Genomic DNA, 22,085 nt, shown 5'->3' with positions numbered 1-22,085 from the left:
AAATTGCAATAATGACACAAAGGTGCAAATGCGAGAAAACTCAATAAGCGTGACATGTAGTGCGACAACAAGAGACAACCACTGGACATACATGTAACTAACGAGGTTTTGACGACCTACCTAACAGCCTAAGTGTGAAGTTGATTTGTTTCTGCTTGCAAAGGTTGGGTTTCTTTGTGTGGATGTATACGGCTTCCAAAACATTCAGCAATCTAGCACTGCGTACACGTGACACAATCGAAAAAGAATCATCTGAATACACAGCACGACAATCAGGATGCTCAAACAAATGACTAGCAATGGACGACTCATACTTATCAGAACTAACATCAGAACAATCATCATGTGCGGTGGACACATAAACACTCTGTAAACACTTTACCCATATATGGGCATGTTACCATTCGACTGGCTCCACTAAAAGGCGGATTTGATGTTAATGCATATCCTCTATCAGGAGATTTTACTGTGTATGCATGCCATTGAAGCTTTAGCTGTGCGTGCTTGGAATGCGATGTGTGCGTGACAGGAGAGTTTCCAACAGCAACATATCATCGTGGCTGACTCAGTTGGTCCCGCAAATTGGCCTAAACAGTGATCTTGCCTTCTTGACGACTCTGTAAGTTGCCAGCTGAATAGAAGATATGAGTTTGCCTTTCACTGACTCCGTCTCTTCACTGTTGTGCTTTATAAACGGGATGATTATGTGCTCGAGTCAACTGCTGCACATAGCTGCCAAACAATAGCTGATTATGATTTTGTTCTTTCAGTTACGGAGCACTATACTGATCCGGCAACATCATGCAAGGAAGAATGTAAAAACAAAATCTTTCAATCTTATGCTGGCTTTTCTGTTCTACTTTGTGCTACTTATTGCAGTGACCTGAGTGGAAATATGATAGCAAGCCTTCACCCAGGCATCCTCAGCTTCTTTCCTAACCTTGAAGTGCTGTGAGTGAAAATAATGTGTTTATCTGGAGCAGCTACCTAACTGCTTTGTCAATGTCTAGTGGATATCGGCCTAGTAGCACTTGTTCGTAAATATGAACAGCTTGCCCTGAGCATCCCAAAGTAATAATGTTTGGGATTTGTGAAAACCTGGGATGTTTGAAAAATCAACTACCAAGCCTACTCTATGTGGCACTTCATTTTGAAACATTTCTGCTTGGGGCAAGGTGGGTGCATGGGGGGGGGGGGGAGGTGTGCTCTTACGTTTCTGAAGCCATTTATTCTTTGGAGTACACTCAGGGAGAGTTGCGGTTGCTCATGAGAGTGCTCAATACACACACTTGAGAGGAATCAAAAGCGTTTATGCTGTAACTCTGAGTTTCACAGTTTTAACCGATCATCAGACAGCAAGTTGTTGTCTGATGATCGGTTAAAACTGTGAAACTCAGAGCTACGGCAGAAACGTTTTGATTCCTCTCACGTGTGTATTCTTTGGAGTATGTAATCAGGTATGATAATTAGATGGTTATCTGATTCACATTGCCTTTATTTCTCTTTCCACTCTCCAAGAACATTGCGTACCATCTGACCCATGCTGATATGAGGGTATTTTGGGTTCATAGAATAGGAATGGTACTTGCAGACCAAGAAAATCTGTCTTTCGTGTAAGTCTTCGTTGTCAACAAGGTGCTGGCTATGAGATGCTAACCAATTATTCCTTTCAGATCCCACTGTGGCATGTGGTTATTGGGACTTGTTTGGATATTGTTGTTTTTGTTGTTGTTGTGTGTAGGGACTTATCAAACCAACGTGCTGATGTTCAACTATCCCCAGTGTTCCTCAACAACCTGACAAGGCTCAGATCCGTGTAAGGGAGAGAGAAAGAGAGAACGCGAGAACGAGTGAAAGGAGAGGATGAGAGAGTGAATGAGAGAGAGAGAGAGAGAGAGAGAGAGAGAGAGAGAGAGAGAGAGAGAGAGAGAGAGAGAGAGAGAGAGAGAGAGAGAGAGAGAGAGAGAGGAGAGGGAGAGAGAGAGACAGATAGAGAAAGAGAAAGAGAGATATAGATATAGAGAAGAGAGAGAGAGAGAGAGAGAGAGAGAGAGAGAGAGAGAGAGAGAGAGAAAGGAAAGAAGGAGCGAGTGAGTGGATGAGAGAAAGAGAGTGAGAGAGAACCGTTTTGAAAAACTAGTATTTGTATCGAGAGTAAGATGGGGCCGGGTTGGTTGTTTTTTTGAGACTTTTTCCCCACTATGTGACAATTTCTTGGCACCCCAAATTCTTTTGCAACAGAAGCCTATGGCTGCAACCTTCATTTGGTCCTGTAATGACTTGATCATGTTGGAAAGGGTGGAAAATGAAGAGAAGATTATTTTTGAAGTGTGATTTTTTCTTTACCAAGAGTCTTGTTATACTGTGATTTCATTAGGTGAATGACTTATAACAATCATAGCATACAAGGACAATACATTGGAATATGAACCTTTGATCTAGTAGTTGTGTACCGGAGAGAAGATATCACTGGGGATATTGATTTTTCTTCTATTCGTTCATCACAGGGACTTTGCTAAGAGTAACATTGCATCTGGTCTTCCAGAAGATCTCTTCGCAACCACTCCTGCCCTGGAGACAGTGTAAGTAGTGCTCTGGAAGGGATTGCATTATGCACACTGTGTGCACATGTGTGTCACAGGTGCATGTGTGTGGGGGGGGGGGGGCTGGGGCTAATTCTTTCAAGAACGAAACCTGTTGAAGTTGTTGACTATGAGCTCATGGGTGTACATAATATGTGTGCTTATCTGTGCATGCATGCTCCTCACATATGCTTCACTGGGACATAGACGGCGTGTGCCGACTGTATAGTAGTGAACCAGTGAATCCAGTCTTGACCATCAACCGGCTGCATACCTTTACTGGTTCCCGTCTGGCACAGCAATCAAGCTTCTTTATCATCGCATGCATTTGTGGAGCTGTTCCACTTGCGTCTATTAGTGGTTTTAGGCATTTTAGGCATTATCGCATCGACAGTTCACAATAAATTTGCTTTGCTGCACCTTCCTGTTGGCAACAGAAATTTCATGCGGACCGGTATAGCCTCACTGCCAGCGGGTCTGTTTCAGACCACACCAAACATCCAAACACTGTGAGTATTTGGTGGATTGCATGGATTATTGCTTCTTGCTGCTAAATTGGCATCCGATGATAATTACCAGAGACTACGGGGCATATCTGGGTCTAATGAATCCTACACTTAACAAAAGAATCTACTGCTGCTGGCACTGCTTGCAAGGTATGACAGTAGTGTCCCACGGTGGAGGTACTCCAGTAACTCGTCAGGCGAAATTACTGGTCAGTCGGCGTCACGCATTTTTCACAAAAATTTGCGTTTCACCTGCTGGGAGAGTATGCGTGTACTCGAGTCTCATCCTGAGCACGTTTTTTTCTTCTTTTTTTCAGCTCCAGTATAGCTGTATTTTTCATTGCAAAGCCGTCCTCGATTGTTGTGTTCGTTGTTCAAACGAAGTGGACATTCAATCATGAAGGCAGAGGACATAGGAGCCTGATTGGAGTTTCTCGTGGCATAGGACGGCCACACAGAGACACTTTGGGATTTTCTGAATATAAAATACCGTACGCACGATGCTGAGATCAATTTGTGCGATATCAAATTGTTTGTGATCTACCACATCGAGCAGAACGGGATCCAAACACAAGCTTACCGACGGTTAGGCTGCCGACCTGACTGGACAAATGATCCCTGGCTTCACCAGACGCCAGACGTCGGACACCATGTCCTTTGCCGCGACGTCCATCTCCAAAAAGAACTCCATCTTCGTCGTGAAAAGGCTTGAAATACTCAATATTCAACCGAGATTCGCGGTCTCACCCTTTCTCAGATCGAATCATTTTTTGTTGTAGCAGTTGCAGGGCAGATCCCCGCCACTACTTCAACAGAAGATGGCTCCAAAGCATGCCTGGAACAAGCCATATCGAGGTTGCAAGCCACCCCTCTCAGCACTTTTTTTGAAGAAATTCGAAATTTCAATGGTGGAAGATATACTATGAAGAGAATTTTAAAAAGTATATTTCGCGGAGCGATCGCTCAACCTACGTCATTCAAACTTTGCAGGATGATTCAGACGTACATGCTAGGCATGGAACCACAGAAGATGATATCATAGCTGACACACAGAGTCACACACACAGCAGATTCGTGTGCACAGATACTAAATTAGTGGACGTCGTCATCTTCTTCCCGCTGATCTCAAATGTACGATGACGTGCTATTTCGCCTGACGCCCCCCCCCCCCCCCCCATTCTCCACATAAGCATCGTCCAAGAAACCTTTATCAGGTTATGTGCGTAGGCGTTGGTTATGTTATTGCGATACATTCTGAAATTGTAATATCATTAAATTGCGAGCTACATTTTTTAAATCTATACAGCTCATTGGACGAAAATCTAATCAGCCAGTTAGCAGATGGTCTGCTCAGCAACCTTCCACTTGTGTCTTTGTAAGTCTACAGCGGAACCTGACCAGCATTATGTACCACCTATGCGTAACGTGTTCAGTGAAGCAAACCTCAGAGATTTCATAAAGAGCGACGTCCTTGAACTTCTGGCGCTGAGTGCAGCGTTGTGCTGCATTCCCAGCCAAGTAGCACTGTACAGCATGGTTTAGACTGTTTCAGCAACTCTTTAGGAAAGCTCTAAGGTTGGTTTTCGCTCAGCGCGGCCTATGTTGAGATTTTACTGTTACACACATGCTTTGTGGAAAGTTCATGCCCAGGGAGTTTTCATCAGCCGGTTAACATAATGCATTTGGATACTGGGTGCTTCCAGAATTGTCAACCTCCTGCCTTTTTGCAAGCAGATCCCTTTCGATATGGCTGCACTTAAGATTGAGCCATAATTATATATAACAAGGCTTGGATGAGTTATATTATAGTACCCTGTATCCTGTCATTCCTTCAATATCATCTACTCTCCCTCTCTCTCTCTCTCTCTCTCTCTCTCTCTCTCTCTCTCTCTCTCTCTCTCTCTCTCTCTCTCTCTCTCTCTGCTATGATTTCACGTGCTATCAAGTTACGAGCAAAAATCCAAGATAGCAAATGAGACACTTGACCTGTAGCTTGAGTTCATGGGACAGGAGGTGGGAGAACTGGACTTTTACATTGGCCTAACTCGTCCTTGTCTGCTATGTCGCTTCCAGGTCCCTTGACCGCAACCGATTGTCCGAGTTGCCAGCAGGCATCTTCAGAAACTTGTCCACTTTGCAATCTCTGTGAGTGTTAACGAGAGCTCGCACAGCACTTGCAATTGGACAGCTCGATTTGACTGTTGTCGACATAACCGTCTCTTCTTGATCAAAGCTGCCCCCCCCCCTACACACACATAACCACGCTCACAGCACACACATGTACACACACGCGCATGCACACACCCATAAACACACACACACACACACACACACACACACACGTACACACAAACACACAAACATCCTGAATACATTGTGCGGAAGACATTGATTCTCCACTCTGGAAATGTTTTTTCCACAAAATTAACAAGCCTTGCATCAACTTTCACTGCCTTCAGGCTACAGAAACAATAGCTTATGTGTAATATTATGTTGCCTTTGTGAGTCTTGCACAAGCTCATTGATATTCGGAAAGCAGACAACTAGGACTTTTGTCTGATCATCACCTCGTGCGTGAAACTCCGAGTCAAAACTAACTATTAGTTCTCTTCTACTTGTTGAAAGCACACTCACTCATTTTTTATCCATATTATGCTGCGAGCAGGAGACTATCAGGCAACATGCTTACTCAGCTACCAGTTACAGTCTTCGGAGACCTGACCTCTTTGACAACTTTGTAAGTTGGGGTGGGCACCCAGGACGTCCAGAGAGAACTATACTCTCTAACATCAGAAAATGCTGCAGTGCGAACATGATCTTTCCCCACACTCGGTACTCTCCGTGCTGCACTGATTGGGTATGTGACTGTGGCGATGCTAGCACCAACAGATTATCAACTAATCGGTACAGGGGCACATTTTGTACAATTTATGGAAGCTCAGTCCTAGTCGGTGTGGGTAGAGCATTATTATAGACTTTGATGATACACTCTTAATTTCAATCCACAATGTTTTCGAGCCCAACCTGCCTCATTCTTGTTTAACCTCACATCGTTGGAGAAGATGTACTTGCAGCAAACATAGGTTGACAGCCGTTGCAAGTATTTTTCATTATCTATCATATCCAGGATCTTGGACAGCAACATGGTATCCCGCTTGCCAACAGAGGTCGCACAAGTTTTTTGTCGTCCCTGAAACGAACATGATTCGTTTGGGGGGAGGAGGGGGGTGCAAGGCAAAATCGCAAGTCGACCGACACTGTACATAATTATGTCATGTACATGCATGCGACTTTCGTTGTCCAGCATAGCAAGCTGTGTTCGATTCAGAGGGAGGGGAGGGGGTCCGAGTACGAAAAGAACGATGTTCGTTTCAGGGACGACAGAAAACTTTTGCGACGACCCCTAACGGTCTTGTTGCTGGTGCTTGCAAATTTTTCTGCTCTGTAGTTCAACTTTGTCAGTTCCATTGTCCATTTTGTTATCTCCCACTTGTGCAAGGAAGGGTATGCAACAAATTTCATGTTTCCAAGACAAGAAATGTCATTAGCACTCTTCTTATTGTGGGGGATAACGTTGCGGAACACATGCCAAGAAAAGTGAAATGAATATGTTATATTTCCCCTGCATCCAGCATTGATTACCACATTCTATGATATTCCTCTGCACTGCTGTAGGTTTTTGGCTGCTAATCAAATTGATGAGCTTCCAGCTGGTGTATTCAGTGGACTTACCTCTGTTACAACTTTGTGAGTACCACACACACATGTCAAGTAGCTTATCAAAATGTGAGCAAAGCAGCACAATAAAAGTATAGGCCTTTTGTAATGAACCCCACATCTCAATTCCATGAGCGCAACATGGCAAGTCCTGCCAATCATTTATATGCCAGGTAAGGAAGAGTCTATTTGTTTCCCAGATCCTAGCCAGATTTGAATATAGCATGCACATTGAGCAACAGCTCATTCACCCAATGGTATAAGGTAGTATAACTATACAAACTGAGCCGTTTTGATTGCACAAGCCGCTGAGTGCTTGGCTTGGGGACTTGCTATGGTAATATGCGATTCCCAGTAGTGCGATTGTGTGACTATGTCCAGGGCGCTGAAACATCTCATGATCTATGTGTCGTTTCTTCTTCTAGAGGCCTACAGGACAACAGGATGACAAGCCTGCCAGCAAGTCTGTTCGCCAATGTCCCAGCTCTTGTATCCCTGTATGTTCACTTGTGCACAAATATGGACATTGAAGAAGCTTCAAGCTTCCGTCTTCTTGGTTTAGAGTTGTTTACTAGATTATAGCTATGTGCGCTGATGCACATTTGCATACACACATAGAAATACATGCTCTCTCTCTCTCTCTCTCTCTCTCTCTCTCTCTCTCTCTCTTTCTGTCTCTGTATCTATCTCTGTCTCTGTCTCTCTCTCTGTCTCTCTCTGTCTCTCTCTGTGTGTCTCTCTCTCTCTGTCTCTCTCTCTGTCTCTCTCCCTCTCTCTGTCTCTCTCTCTCTTTCTCTCTCTCTCTTTCTGTGTGTGTGTGTGTGTCTCTCTCTCTCTCTTTCTCTCTCTCTCTCTCTCTCTCTCTCTCTCTCTCTCTCTCTCTCTCTCTCTCTCTCTCTCTCTCTCTCTCTCTCTCTCTCTCTCTGTCTCTCTCTCTGTCTCTCTCTCTCTCTGCCTCTCTCTCTGCCTCTCTCTCTGCCTCTCTCTCTCTGCCTCTCTCTCTCTCTCTCTCTCTCTCTCTCTCTCTCTCTCTCTCTCTCTCTCTCTCTCTCTCTCTCTCTCTCTCTCTCTCTCTCTCTCTCTCTCTCTCTCTGCGTGTGTGTCTTTCTCTCTCTCTCTCTCTCTCTCTCTCTCTCTCTCTCTCTCTCTCTCTCTCTCTCTCTCTCTCTCTCTCTCTCTCTCTCTGTCACACGCACACTTGCATGCACGTGCACACACAAGCACACATACACATACACCTTTGGACATTTGGATGTCGCTCTGTGCAATATTACCGTCAGAAGTTGCAGTATCTTCTGTGACGAGTCAAATGATTATTGGACCGACTGAAGTCTCTGCCAAGGTCTAAAGGATGACGGTCTGCTTTGGAACATTCAGCTGGATGGTCACACATAAGGCACCAGTGCTGTCTGTTCAGGACCAATTCACACTAGTCACCCAAACTCGCAGGGGCAACATCTCCTCAATGCTTCTTGCACCCACGCCTGGGTTGTATGTTCAGACCTTCAACAAACAGAAGACGCTTGGCCTGGGATGGCGGAACTCGTCAGTGCATCCTAGCCTAGGTGACCGGGCCAATACAGACGACGATAGCATACACCTCCGCCATACATGAAGGTGGCATACCAAAACAACTTATTATGTGCATTCAAACACACACACACCGGTCATGTGCACACAGACACATATCACAGCTGAACTCGATGCACACATTCATCCCCACTTCATACACTGACCATTTCGTGTGGGTTTTTTATTCTTTTTTTCTGGCAGGAACTTGAACAACAACAACATTAGCGAGCTTCCACTGGGATTATTCACATCCATTCTGGATCTGAACACTGTGTAAGAGGAGGACGGTATTTACGTGGAAACATCCTTGAACAGCACGGGTTGGCCATGCCAGCCCACAACTATCATACTACTGTTCATGTACGCCGTTGGCAATATGGCAGCCGAAGGCCCGCTGTGTGACCTTTATTCCCAGTGTCTTCAGTCACATGACCGTGCTGATCGTCTGGTTATCTTGCACCATCACTATGGGCCAGTAACCACACTCTTAATTGCACTGCTCTTCAAAGTTTCACACCTTTTAGATTTCATGTTTCGGACTGTGATCATCATGACCATTATGATAGCGGTCATTGGACAAAACAATGAACCAGAATTCCAGTGATGAGTGGTGCAATTTGTGGAGTGCACTGTTCAGTGACAAATGAAGCTGAAGGAAGCTCCTGCGAGTCTGTTTTCCATTCTTCTCTTGCCTTACAATGCACTGTGCGAGAACAATGCCCTCTCTCGTATTCTTGTTTGTTTGTTTCTAGGTCTCTAGCCAACAACAGAATCAGAGCATTCCGAGCAAACACGTTCCGGGCTGTACAAGGCTCAGGGTGAGAACACCATGTTATATAGTCAAGTAGCCTAACATGCAGGAGTTAAGGGAGTTAAAAAGGGGGCTATAGTAAAACCTGTCAAGGCGACCACTCGGATAAGGCGACCACCTGTCCAAGAAGACCACTGCAATCAGGACCAATGGATGCTATTTTCAGTCAAATGACCCTGGATAAGGAGACCACCTTGTTACAGAGACCACATTTTGAAGGTCCCTTGAGCGGTCATCTTAGACAGGTTTCACTGTATGCTTCATACAGGCACTGGGTACTGTTTGAGCAGTGGAGTACTTTGCTTGCTCCGTTCATACAGGCACTGGGTACTGTTTGAGCAGTGGAGTACTTTGCTTGCTCCGTCTCTCACAGGCACTGGGTACTGTTTGAGCAGTGGAGTACCTTGCTTGCTCCGTTCATACAGGCACTGGGTACTGTTTGAGCAGTGGAGTACCTTGCTTGCTCCGTCTCTCACATATCTTTCGCTAAATCCACATGTAGTTTGGCTGTCTTCTCCCGTCAAAGCACACGTTATACATGTCACAGTAGTGACAATAATTGCTGCTTGGTGTCTGGGTGCCGGCCTTTGTCGGGTTAGTTCATGTGAGCCACATGCTGATGACATCATGTATTGTCAAGTATTGGATTCATTCCACTATCGGACACCTGTACCACAGGACCGAGGTGGGATAATGTAGAAGCTAACCTCCTCTGCCACCGGGGGTCAAATCAGGACTATTTTGTACACGCTTTTCTTGGGAATGTATCATCCGTGTGTAGTGGCATATATTCGGTCCCCCATTCACGTTTCTCACCAATCCTTCATGGTGATGTCTACTGGCCTGACACATGAGATATCAATTTCTGTCTTCAAGGTATTGCCCAGGGTGGGAAAAGTAGGAGCATCTATCACTATAACATCACCCAGGTGCCATACCATCTGTATTTCACACCCAAGTCACTATTGTAACTCGTATACACTCAGCACTCAAAGCACATACTTGTAGTTACGTAAGTAGTTGTCATTCGTTCATTGTCTCACAAGGAGAAGAAGAAGACCAAGGCAGTGCGAGTATGCGCACAGCTATCCATGCATTCCTACGGTGTACTATTTATGTGTATACAAATTACGTGTCATAAAGTTGAACGGTGTACTATTTATGTGTATACAAATTATGTGTCATAAAGTAGCCATGCTACACTATAAGGCCAAGATCAAGTCACTGCAAAAAGATAGTGAGAAAATACTCTATATCCGATGCAAGAGAAGTATGTTGTATCCGGGGGTAGGTTATACTGAGGTGGTTTCACTGTACAAGCCTTGTATGAAGTAGTTGCAATAGAGCTTGCATGGGTAGCATTTCAAAATGTTTTACTTGGAAATTGATAGTTCTCTGGAACTTCAGCAGTAAGGTCTCTATCATCTATTCCATGGCTTGTAGCCCTCATTCGTTATATCGGTTGACACTATGTAATACATGGATTGAGAATAATGATAAAATAATAATAATATTCTGGATTCTCCGCCTTGTTTCATCTATGCAGCCCGGTCATGGTGAGCACCTCTGGTAACCCTCTGGATGACTGCACATGCGTAAGGGCGGAGGTCGAAGGTATTGCCCAGTTTGTGCGTTTCCTAGATCCACTACCAGTCTGTGGAGACATTCAGTGCGGTAAGCAGAGGGCAACAACTCTGAGTCTTGGATAGCCAGGAAAGAATGAACAGCAGAAGTCGAGGGCTGTTAGTCAACAGTGCGTATGGCCTCATGTTCAGGAACAATAGCATGAATAAGGGGGCTTGTGCTTGATATGAAATCTGGGTTTGAATACATCAAACATTGCTTTTGGATCATGAAGGGCACTCAGATGAACACTACATGTGGGCCAATGCCTGTAATACCATATCTAAGGGCAAATTCCATGGGTACTTTTATAAGAACAAAAAATGGCGCTTTTAGTGACTTTTGCATACAAATCCCCATCTAGTAGGGCACAGTCACCCACACGGTTTCGGTGGAAGTGCGCGAGTTCGATTGGGAATAAAGGAGGAAGGGAGCGTCTCAACTTCCTCGGACCAAGACCATTCGACTCAGCACCCCGAAGACTACAACTGGTGAAAATTTGATTTAGGGTGTACTTCCCCTTTTTGAAACCCTTTGCCGGTGTAACTCAATGTGTGTGGGGGGTGGTCAAGCAAAATACATATCCACACACAACCAGCAATAGCTCACGAACCATGTGATGTAGGTATGGGTAAACCATATTTTCAAAATTTGTATGCCTGAACGGGTTCAGAAAATTCAAATATGACTAGGTCCAGGCAAGGATACGGACCATGGTAGCCCTTCAAGTTGAGAGAAAATACAATCGCGAATGAAATACACGAATATCACAGCACGAAGGGCGTACAAAGTTCATGATGGAGCTGAAGTCCTAAGATAAACAATCAGGCAAGGGCTACGTCTTTACCAGAAATGTAGGCTCTCTACGATCCCGCCATTGAACACCAACACCTCGCCATCAGCAATACGCCAGTAGCAGCAATTCCCATTCCATGATATCACAGTTACGGTTCGTTCACCTCAGCGCTGCTCGTGTCAGATTCACTCTCGCTCAGATGAGTACTCAGGTGCGAGCTTACGCATGACGTGCATGCCGTGATTCTCATGGCCAGGCGAATCAGCTGATCCCACTTGACGAGTCCTTGTCAGAGATGCTGTTGCCGTGTCGGCAGCAAGAAGGTTCCGCTCTGTTTGGAGAATTTGTTTCTTCATTCGCGGACGATATATTTTGAACTAGCAGGACTCAACAGAGCTCTTTCTCTCAGCACACTACACCGCAAAACCTCCTGGGAGATCCAGCCCGGACTGGTGATGGTACTACTCTCAGAATGCTTGTCAAACACGGCCCCAAGAGATACACTGGCATTCTCGAAATGCGCCCATGGCGGATGGTAGTCTTTTCCAATTTCAACAAACTTCAGTCGATCAATATGGTAACAATTTGTATGGTGCGTATGGTTGTTTTGTACACTGTCAGAAAGCCTTGAATCTCAGCTACACGTACAGTGCCATTTTAGCTGTGTCCTAGCAACAAGACCTAAAAAAAATGAGGGCCAAATGTACCGATACTATAGTATCGGTTCGTTTATGGTAGACCAGTAAAGGGTTAATTAATATGTACATAATCTTAACGAACCATGGCCGGAGTCCAGCACTCTCTGACTGCTTAGACTGATATACAGATGTCTGTTGCTTAATTCCATTGGGTATTTTCTCTCTGTACCTGTATCTCAAACGTGTGACCGCTTGCCATTTTCTTGCTTGGGTGCTGTCTACGTGCTTAGATGTTGACACGTTTGTGGAACCAATGGCGGCCTTCATCACCCCGTCAGCACCTGGGGTCTTCTTGTCCTGTTTGGGAAGGCACGTGGACTCAGTATTACTGCAAACACTCAACTTCATTTTAACCTGGTCAAAGGATGGTGTTCTTCTTCCATCAGGCAGCCCAACACTGGTCGTAAATGATTTGGACAATGGTATGTAGTGTGTTGAATGTCAAAACGAACATCTGCATTCTTCAGTGCAGCAGTCAATGCTGAGAATTCCCCAAATGCCCAGCCCAAAGATAAACTAACTATTCATCAGCATGCATCATTGCTGATGCGTACATGATTTGCATACTCAATCTCTGGACAGCAGTCACTGTAAAGCAGGACATTTTCGGACGGAATCTATTTTCGTACAATTTCGTACATGGCCTCTTCTGTATTAAAATAATAATTCTGTACTAAAATTTGTTCATGTGAAATTATGTACACTATACAATGGTATACATGCGTACTGCTTGCGAACACGTGCATTTAGCATGCAGCACTGTGCGAAAATAAAATCCGTACGAAAGGTCGAAATTCGGCTTTGTCTGAAGGTATTTCCGTCCGAAAATATTTTCCTGCTATACAGTACTTTTACCTTGTCAGGTGTCATCAGCAGAGCACTGTGCCACTGGCTAAACCGGTTGCAATTGAGTCCTGTGAGGAGCAACGCATTATCAACTGGCTCAAGGCATCAAACTGTCACAATGCCCGAACTGCGATAACACTGCGAGCTTGGTACGACTGCAAACACCTCTGATGCCACCTAGAAAGAGTGCTCAATCAAGCCAAGTGGAGGGAGCGTAGTAGATGAGTGTATACGTACGATATCGCACCCCCGGGTATAGAAAAGGATTTTGGTTCTCGAAGGATGAGTCCGGTGTACGTGGCATCACCAGGTTGTGTGAAGTGTGCCTATTGGGTTTGTAGTGTTGAGCAATGGTGGGACGTCACGTGCAGCACTTAAATTCCCAACACTGCACCGGCGTGCTGCTCAATGAAATCCGATCCAATGAAGCAGCTTTGCGACCTGCGCCAGCTGAACATCCCCAGAAAGTCTAGGGCTCCACAACACCCGCCAAGTACTTGACTCACTTCAAAGGAGTTCATTCATGCAGGATTTCAGTTGCTTTCTAAGGATTCACAAACGCCTTTTCCGTACAGTCATTCTGCCAAGTCGTGGATTTAGGTGATACATGTGTGTTTGAGTTTTCCACAGAAACAATCGCAGTGCCGGCACATAAAAAATTCTCTGAACGGATATCACTATTAACCTTACTGATTTACGGTGTCTGCTGGTGTGTGTATATATGTATGTGTGTGCGCTTGTGTGTGAGTGTGTGTGTGTGTGTGTGCGCGCGTGTGTGTGTTTGTGCGTGTGTGTGTGTGTGTGTGTGTGTGTGTGTGTGCGTGCGTGTGTGTGCGTGCGCGTGTGTGCGTGTGTACGCGCTTGTGTGGGAGTTTGTATGTGCGAGTGTGTGCATGAATTTTGTGTGTATGTGTGTATGTGTGTGTCCGCATGCTTGTGTGTGTGTGTGTGTGTGTGTGTGTGTGTGCGCGCGCTCGCGCGCATATCTTGGTATGCATCTGCTTGTGCATGAAATTGTGCTTAGCTACGTACACATGTGAGGTCGGCATAGCTTCGTCAGTCCCAGTTCCAGTCACCGGTCAACGACGAAAGCGACAAATTGTCAGTGGAGACAGCAGCAGTGCGAATGCAACAGTTACAGGTAATGACTAGTTGATGCGAGGCAGCAACGCAGAGTTATCTCACTTGTTTGGAGACAGGTTTGACTTGAGATTTTGTCAAGCCTCTGTGTGTACCATGACAGAGGTCAACTCACAGCCAGAACTAGACATGCGTATAGCTAGAGCACAGCCAGAGACAGACAGACAAGTCACATAAAGGGGAGCAAGGGGAGCACAACTGGAGCTGCAGGACAGCCAGAAACGGATACATGCATGCGAGCTGGCTGGTGCAGGTAAACAGTTTGGTGCCAAAAGAGGCACAGAAATATACACGACTGATGTTTTGTGACAATGACGTGTTATTCTATCTTCTGATTTGTGCATGTGTATATGCGTAGCGTTAGCAGAACTGCCTTTTAAAGTAGTGTGGAACAAAAGAGTAGCCAACTTTGCCCCAAATCTGCACAATCATGATGTGAAAATGCATATGTGCTGTCACACAATGTGAAGTCAATTAGAGTCATTGCATTTAGGCTTTGCCCAATTCTCTGGTGACTCCTTGGAAACCCAACTTGTATTGTCTTGGCCAACTGCAACCCTTCGCGTTTCCGCAGTACTTCCGGATGGCTTGACAGAATGCCCAGCGGGTCTCACTGGCAATCCATCGTCATGCGTTGGTAAGCATTATGTAATGTAGTAGAGTTCCATGCTTTCTATCTCTCTTGCTCTTCGCCAGCTTTACGCTATGCGTTACTCCCTCGCTTTCATGAAGTCTGACTTGCTGTCTGCTTGACATTGCGAGTGATGACACGATACACCAATATTCTTGTACAAGTATTAGAGGTTCAACGGCAGACCTTCAATGCGTCACCCCTCTGTACTATGCAAGCTCAGTGATCTGGCTGGTATGTAGTGCCATACTCCTTATAGGACTGATACTAGTACGACAGCGATATGTTCACTGTGCTCTTGTTGTGTGACTGTATTGTGTGTGTTTCAGATATTGATGAGTGTACAAGCAGATCTCACAACTGTGATGCCGTGGCAGTGTGCACCAATTCAGTGGCATCGTTCAGCTGTGCCTGTATCCTGGGGTACACTGGAAATGGTGTTACATGCACTGGTGAGGGTTAGCATCTACATGTATTGGGGTCGGCAGTTATTGGGGGGAGTTATTCGTTGAAGTAAATAGTTGACAGTCAGGGTGTGTTTTTTTATTGCTTTGATATTTTCTGTATTGCCTATTCTGCAGTTGCACGAGTATGTGCACCTCATTGACCCCGCTTGTTCCCCATTCCTTCATTCCAGTTGGCCCAAGCGAAGACTAGCAAAGCTTCTTTTTGTGATGTCAACGCAAAAAGGCTGATAAATAACAATGTATTAGGCGAATTTTGGGCACACTTCTCTGGCATTTCTGGAAAAGCTCACCCTAGCCAAGGATATTGCAGTCCTTAGCCATCTCAGAAGTTTGAATTCATCCACATATCTGAATTGAAGTGAAACAGCTTCTCTTACTGATCCAGATCCCATGAGATTATGAGCACAGTAGCCTGGAGGCTTGTCTGCATTTGATCCATGCCGAACTGGTAATGCACAATGTCGATCATGTGATGATGTATCCTACTATCTTTCTCCATCCATGTGTGATAGACAATGATGAATGCAACCTGGACACGCATAACTGTGATGTCAACGCAATGTGCAATAATATCAACGGCTCGTTCACCTGCATGTGCAACACTCTCTTCACTGGAAATGGCACAACATGTGAAGGTAGGTGACTGCACGCTAATGATTAACACACACTGGTGATATTCTGCATGGTGTGTGTGTGTGTGTGTGTGTGTGTGTGTGTGTGTGTGTGTGTGTGTGTGTGTGTGTGTGTGTGTGTATGTGCGTGTGTGTGTGTTTGTGTGTGTTGCTTCACAGTCAAGCAATCATGCTAATCAAAACTGCACACATAACATATTGAGCATGAAATCTTAGTTAGGAAAAGGACAAGGATGCATGGATACGAGTCCCTTTCATTTCTACATTAAATACTATTATTGACTCAACATCCGAGTTTCAAATCTCAGTTACAATTGCATTATACTCCACTTGACCTGTAATGCTCTCTGCCACTGGGTGTTGAGCCCCGTATGATCAGGGAAACCTTAATTATTTTTTTTAAAGCTGGAAATCGGCCACACTCACTGTAATCATGGTTGATTGCCGCGTCTTTGCTGCAGTTGATGTTCCACCAGGCTGTCAGCAGATTGGCACTCTAATTGAGTGCAATGATGTTGTCAGCGCTCCACTCCTCTACCCAGTCGACACACAGTCAATGTAAGGCCATAGTGCATCAATATTTCGCTTACCCATATTTTCTAATTCCTACGTTAGCCTCAAGATGGGTTCTGCGCCACTGGTATAGTGGGCACAGCCATGAATGTATCATTTTTTTCCTATTCAAGCTTTCGTGGAATGTCCACTGTGCTATTATTTATGTGGCAATAATAAAAAGCTATCCTTATGCACTCTTTGCTAGAGTCTATCCCTCCTCTACTATTCATATTCTCCAGGCAGGACCACCACTACTCCGCTAGTTGTACTCACGTTGGTGGCGCAATGTGTACATGAAAAACCTGATATGATGATGATGCATCGATCTAGAGAGGAGTCATTCCATGGCACTGAAATTGGGCAGGAAAAATGACCTGCCCTGTAGCCAAACTGGGGCATGTAACACCCCTCGAGAGTTGGCTCCGGGCATGTTGTGTGTGTTTCATTTTGAGCTGGCTAGATTGGGAGTCATAATATCCGAGGTGACTGAAGGCATTGCCTCTACAAACCTGCTATATGTCTCATTCTTCTGTACAGCATTCTGCTTGGAAGGACTCCAAACTTCACATTCATTGACCCGAACTCTTTCCGGAACTTGCCTGCTCTAACAGATCTGTAAGTTATTGCTTGAGGTTGTAAATGTATAGATGAGCATGTGGAAACGTTCTTTTGTATGCATGATCAATCATTGAAGCTTCACTTGAAATGAATTTAAATGAATGTGGACTTTGAATAAGACAAAACCCAATGCAGTCACACAGCACAGCATGTCATGTTCTCAAGTATTTTTAAGCTGGATATTGAATTATTGATCTTGTGGGGTGATACACTTTGAAGCATTAGTGCATCCCTGTGTGTTCATTTCACTGTGCAATGTTCCATTTGCTATTTGCTTATGTTGTATCAGGACTATCGAGGATCTGCGAACTTCGGAATTGCCTTCTGGTATCTTTGCCAATATTGCAAGCCTTCGTAGCTTGTAAGTCGGTGTGAAGTGGGCATGCTTTCACTTTTAACTTCTTTTTAAAGTCTAGGCATATGTGATTTCCATAATGTGGAATTGTTTGATAAAGCACATCCATCTGAATCGGGATACGACAAGGGGCTTAGAGCAGGTGTTAGTTTCAGCTAAATGCTGCACTTCGTTAGGATTTATAAGAAGAAAAGAGGACCAAAGAGTTACAAGTTATACTATAATATCCACTAACACCACCAGTTACTTTACAATCAGCTCATGTGATAACATTGCACGACACTGACCAACGGTACTGACGTTCTACACCTACCTCATTAACTCATTCATTAGGATTCCATTTCTTACCTCCAGGCAGGCGGGAATGAGATGCAGCTGACTGCGACACATGTTAATGTGCCATGATTGCCTTATGAGTGTTTCTGTTTATCAAATGTGATGCCTTTGCAGAACGCTCACGGATATTCCTCTGCAGACGGTTTCTCTGCAGCTTTTGAAGAATCTTACCAACCTGGAAACCATACGGTAAGACAAGTATAGTGCAATAGTTGATCTATCAAACGAAACAAACAAAACAAGTCCTGACACAGCCTATGGCTCCACTCTCGATCTAAAACATCATTCAGTAATGATATGTTTGTGGTATGACACAAGCTGCCTGCATTAGAGAGTTAGTAGCTAGACTTGTCACTGGTGTTCTTTGCCTATAACATGGTTGTGGATTGTGGTGCGTGTGTGTCTCTATAATTGGATGCTGGAATTTTCTCAATCCTTCCATAAATACATACTTCAGTAGAGGAGACGAGAGTGGCCAGGGTGTGTCAGATAGGATGCTGGACACTATGCAAGTACAGTGCCCTTTCGGCCATCAAGCACTTTCTGTGCAGAGAGGACTTTTAAAAGGGTTGTGAAGTGACAACCCATCTATTGCCAGTATTGGGCGATTCAGACATCATTCAATGATAGCTGAATGGAGTTGTTTTCGTTTGACATGCTGCCCAGCATGCTTGGGGCTCATCAGGCTTTGAAGCTAGATGTGCAGGTCCTCAAACTGCTAATTATGATGTGTTGTTGTGCAAATGTTTCAGGTTCAATCGTGTCTTTGAACAAATCGGAAGTCTGCCAAGAGACTTCTTCTCATCCCAAATTCGTCTGGAGGAACTGTAAGGCTTGCCAATGCTCTGATTGGGTGATAACACATGGAAAAGAACAAATTTGCTAGAAACGGATATCAACATTGCACTTTGAACACATGTATTGGATTTCCCAGTGGGAGAAATGAATTTTAAGAACATACCATTCTTGCAACTCTGATGTCTCTGTAATGTTGGCTGCTTATTAACCTATGAACTCAGTGAAATTTCCGATGCTACTGCATATGGTATTAACCCTTAGGTGGGCATCATTTGAAATCGAAGAATGCACATTTGAATGCATGTGGTTGCAGTCAAACGTTTGTTGCCGGAAATTAAAGCAGAGCTGAGATTATCAATGTGACGATTGTGTCCTTTGTGCAGATTCTTGAGCGCCAATAACCTGAATGACGTTCCACAAGGGCTGAATATATCAAGTCTTCTGTCATTGTAAGTTAGAAGAAGTATCTGGAGTGCGCGATAACAAGGACTGGACTGGCCTTTCCCCGCATGCACTTGCTCACATCACTCATCATGAATACAGGTCTCTCATTGATGATTTTGTTTTCTCTTCAGCTAGTGACGCCCCTACGGCCACTTCTGGCTATAGTTTAAAAATACATACGTACATGTACATTGATGGATTATATGTAAATCAAGCAACGTCTACAATGAACTACGCTTCTCGTTGAGTGACAAAATAGACATGGAAGGATGCATCTAAGTTTTCTAGATGTAACGACGGAACACACTTGAAATTGAATATCGGAATATCATCAGAATCTTGTTATCTTGGAACAGTTTGCACGTTCTATGTGATTTGGCCATTTTTGTTACAGGTTGCTAGATCAAAACAATATCTCCTCTCTACGGCCAGATGACTTCCGCGGAGTACCACAGCTACAATTACTGCAAGTTTCCTGTTGTTGTGAAGTGTTATTCCACTTTAGAATTTGCCGTTGCATGTTAGTGAGCACCTTTAGATGCCCCGGAAAATCTGTGTTTGAATGTCGTTTTCTATATCAAGGCCTCTGTTGGGGAAATTTGATCTGGATAAAAATGTAGAATGTCACAACTAGACAACCTAGCTTTGTGCGGAGCTTTTAAGGGTTTGGAATTGATGGCGTCAGCAGTCGACAAAATACCAAAGTCTGGGGGTCAAATTGGATCCGCTCTTACCGTAGAGAAGTGCAGCCGCTTGGTTTGGTGGCCACTCGTGTTGCGTGCAATGTGTCTTTACAAGCAGTGGTTACCTGTTCGTGAGGGCCCAGATCACTCACTGCTAGCAGATGAGTCACTCAACTGTGAAGGAAACCACCCGAATGTGGATGGGTCCATACAAAAACTGGATGCACGTGAGCCCAAAATCAGCGTTGGTGTGACTCCAGCCTGGCTATGACATGGCAAATTCAAACCCTATTGACTTTGAAATTTGAATCCGCCAAAAATTATCAGTAACTGTTAGTCCCTATTTGACTACACATTCTGACTATTGCACATCTCTTCTTGCAATTATCTATCCTTATGTAGGGTTGTGAGAGAGAACATGATATCAGCTCTGCCACCGACCGTCTTTGATCCACTCACCGCCCTCACTAGCATGTAAGTGTGACAGTGTAACCAAGAGAGCATGACCCACTGAGAGTGAGTACATTACTAACCCACCATGGCAGTATTACAGCTGCCCGATGTCCTGGTAATCCAACTGAGCCAAGCTAACTTACCATCTTGCAATCCTGTTCATTAGATTATGCTTGTGGGTTAGGCAATGGCGCCATATACTGTGAAATGAACCTTCTCTAGTGCTAGCAACTACAACCCTATTTTACTTGCGGTTATCGGCTGTTATTCAACACGGCCAAAGTTTGAGGTATTGATGTGGGTGGCTTCACAAGAATTCATCAGTCACATGATGCAAACATGGGTGATTGTGTAATTTATTCATTAGCCACTTGGTGCAAACGTGGGGTAATGACATCATTGATTAAACTAACATCTGTATTGGCAGTGGTGTTAGGGTTGTGATGTCTCTTGCATTGCTTTGTGTGCATTTCTATACCTGCCTCTGATAGCGATCTGGGATTGAATGGGATTTCAAGCCTGCCAAGCGGTCTGTTCATTCGTAATACACAGCTCCAAATCATGTGAGTCATAACCAACTAAACTACTGTAGGCCGCTGGTTCAGGAATACTGCTATGAGGTTAATAAAGTGTATTCTTACTGTCACATGTATTATGCATGTAGAGATGGACTGTGTCTCGCCAATGTTTTTTTATTTTGTATCTGGCCTTTTTGTATAATCACTGGGTGCTGAAATAGAGGTTGCGAGCTCCAGTGTGGGAGCAAACCCATTTCACTGGGTGCTGGTTTTAAATTTTCACTCACACAGGGACTATTCAGCACATGGGGTAGTGGTCCACCACCAGAGCAATCACACTCAATCAACCTCACCACAGTAGTGGTTTTCCAGAAATGAGTAGAGGAAAACAACTCTCACAGCCACATATAGATAAATAGAGGCCGAAGTAATATACATGAATCAGCTTTTTTGGGATGACAAACCTCAATGCATTTTTAACTTTGATTACCAGTGTACCAGCATTTGTCCTTAGCGACTATTGTCATGATCTGGCAGTTTCAAAACTCCTCGAAAGGCCCCGATTATATGTCCAAGTCCAGCCCAAGGCCGTTTGAAAGACGGGCTGCACAAATATCTACTTTTACCCAGACTGGTCAACAGCCTCACTGACAAGCAAGCTGGTGGTCTGCACCTGAGATGTCTTATATGAACACAACAAATCCAGAACTCGCTTGGTGTTAACATCTCAAATTGGCTGGCCCAGTCAAACTGGATCTTGGATGCCTGGACCCAGAATCCCGGCTGGCCTGGTCAGACCGCTTGACAAGCAAACGCTCGAGGAGTTTGTTTTCAGTTTGTTTGCATCTGTTACAAGTCCGATATCTTGCATCCAGGCTGGCTGAAGCATCTGTTGACCAGTGTGGACCCAGTATGCATAGGTGACCATGCATAAGTATGTGAATACACTGTATACCGAGATCTATTACGATGCTGGAATTTTCCCCTGCAATGTTCAACGCAGACTGTAGCTTGTTGCTAAATCACCTTGTATCTATTTTCTTCTTGTTCCAGCGACCTGTTCAACAATCAGATCTCACTGATCACCGCCTTGCCTTTCGCAACCGTAGCACAGATTGCGTCGCTGTGAGTGTGCCTGACATGCTGCAAAGGCAATCCTGTTTGTATTATAATGTTGCAGAGATATCATTGGTGTGATCAAGTAAATGAAAATGTGTTGTGTCGCATATAATGTGCGTACTTCGAAATCCAATAGTCACCCACGTTGCACTTTTCGCCTTGATAATAATTCGTGGTGATCCCGC

General features: G+C 44.5%; 2 protein-coding genes across 2 annotated transcripts in view; both read left to right on the top strand.

The window, feature by feature from the left end:
• The window catches only part of LOC135823645 (uncharacterized), a 119,078-nt gene extending 98,997 nt beyond the window's left edge, over nucleotides 1–20,081 (top strand). The window contains exons 117-142 of the mRNA XM_065336493.1: nucleotides 530–619; nucleotides 880–951; nucleotides 1,742–1,816; nucleotides 2,508–2,582; nucleotides 3,020–3,091; nucleotides 4,395–4,463; nucleotides 5,162–5,233; nucleotides 5,754–5,825; nucleotides 6,764–6,835; nucleotides 7,231–7,302; nucleotides 8,579–8,650; nucleotides 9,130–9,195; nucleotides 10,735–10,862; nucleotides 12,536–12,727; nucleotides 14,176–14,292; nucleotides 14,866–14,928; nucleotides 15,252–15,374; nucleotides 15,902–16,024; nucleotides 16,483–16,579; nucleotides 17,114–17,191; nucleotides 17,484–17,555; nucleotides 18,000–18,074; nucleotides 18,638–18,712; nucleotides 19,067–19,132; nucleotides 19,522–19,597; nucleotides 19,929–20,081. Coding sequence (XP_065192565.1) covers nucleotides 530–619; nucleotides 880–951; nucleotides 1,742–1,816; nucleotides 2,508–2,582; nucleotides 3,020–3,091; nucleotides 4,395–4,463; nucleotides 5,162–5,233; nucleotides 5,754–5,825; nucleotides 6,764–6,835; nucleotides 7,231–7,302; nucleotides 8,579–8,650; nucleotides 9,130–9,195; nucleotides 10,735–10,862; nucleotides 12,536–12,727; nucleotides 14,176–14,292; nucleotides 14,866–14,928; nucleotides 15,252–15,374; nucleotides 15,902–16,024; nucleotides 16,483–16,579; nucleotides 17,114–17,191; nucleotides 17,484–17,555; nucleotides 18,000–18,074; nucleotides 18,638–18,712; nucleotides 19,067–19,132; nucleotides 19,522–19,597; nucleotides 19,929–20,081 — 2,317 coding nt within the window. The remainder of the gene's footprint in view (nucleotides 1–529; nucleotides 620–879; nucleotides 952–1,741; nucleotides 1,817–2,507; nucleotides 2,583–3,019; nucleotides 3,092–4,394; nucleotides 4,464–5,161; nucleotides 5,234–5,753; nucleotides 5,826–6,763; nucleotides 6,836–7,230; nucleotides 7,303–8,578; nucleotides 8,651–9,129; nucleotides 9,196–10,734; nucleotides 10,863–12,535; nucleotides 12,728–14,175; nucleotides 14,293–14,865; nucleotides 14,929–15,251; nucleotides 15,375–15,901; nucleotides 16,025–16,482; nucleotides 16,580–17,113; nucleotides 17,192–17,483; nucleotides 17,556–17,999; nucleotides 18,075–18,637; nucleotides 18,713–19,066; nucleotides 19,133–19,521; nucleotides 19,598–19,928) is intronic.
• Nucleotides 20,082–20,218: 137 nt separating this feature from the next.
• Nucleotides 20,219–22,085, top strand: part of LOC135822438 (uncharacterized) — a 44,179-nt gene continuing 42,312 nt past the window's right edge. The window contains exons 1-3 of the mRNA XM_065335205.1: nucleotides 20,219–20,284; nucleotides 20,755–20,826; nucleotides 21,835–21,906. Of these exons, the coding sequence (XP_065191277.1) occupies nucleotides 20,229–20,284; nucleotides 20,755–20,826; nucleotides 21,835–21,906 (200 nt within the window). The 5' untranslated portion in view covers nucleotides 20,219–20,228. The remainder of the gene's footprint in view (nucleotides 20,285–20,754; nucleotides 20,827–21,834; nucleotides 21,907–22,085) is intronic.

This window comes from Sycon ciliatum, chromosome 8 (assembly GCF_964019385.1).
Source record: "Sycon ciliatum chromosome 8, ocSycCili1.1, whole genome shotgun sequence".
Lineage (NCBI taxonomy): Eukaryota > Metazoa > Porifera > Calcarea > Leucosolenida > Sycettidae > Sycon > Sycon ciliatum.
The sequence above is the reverse complement of the archived record's forward strand: the minus strand, read 5'-3'. Positions and strand labels throughout refer to the sequence as shown.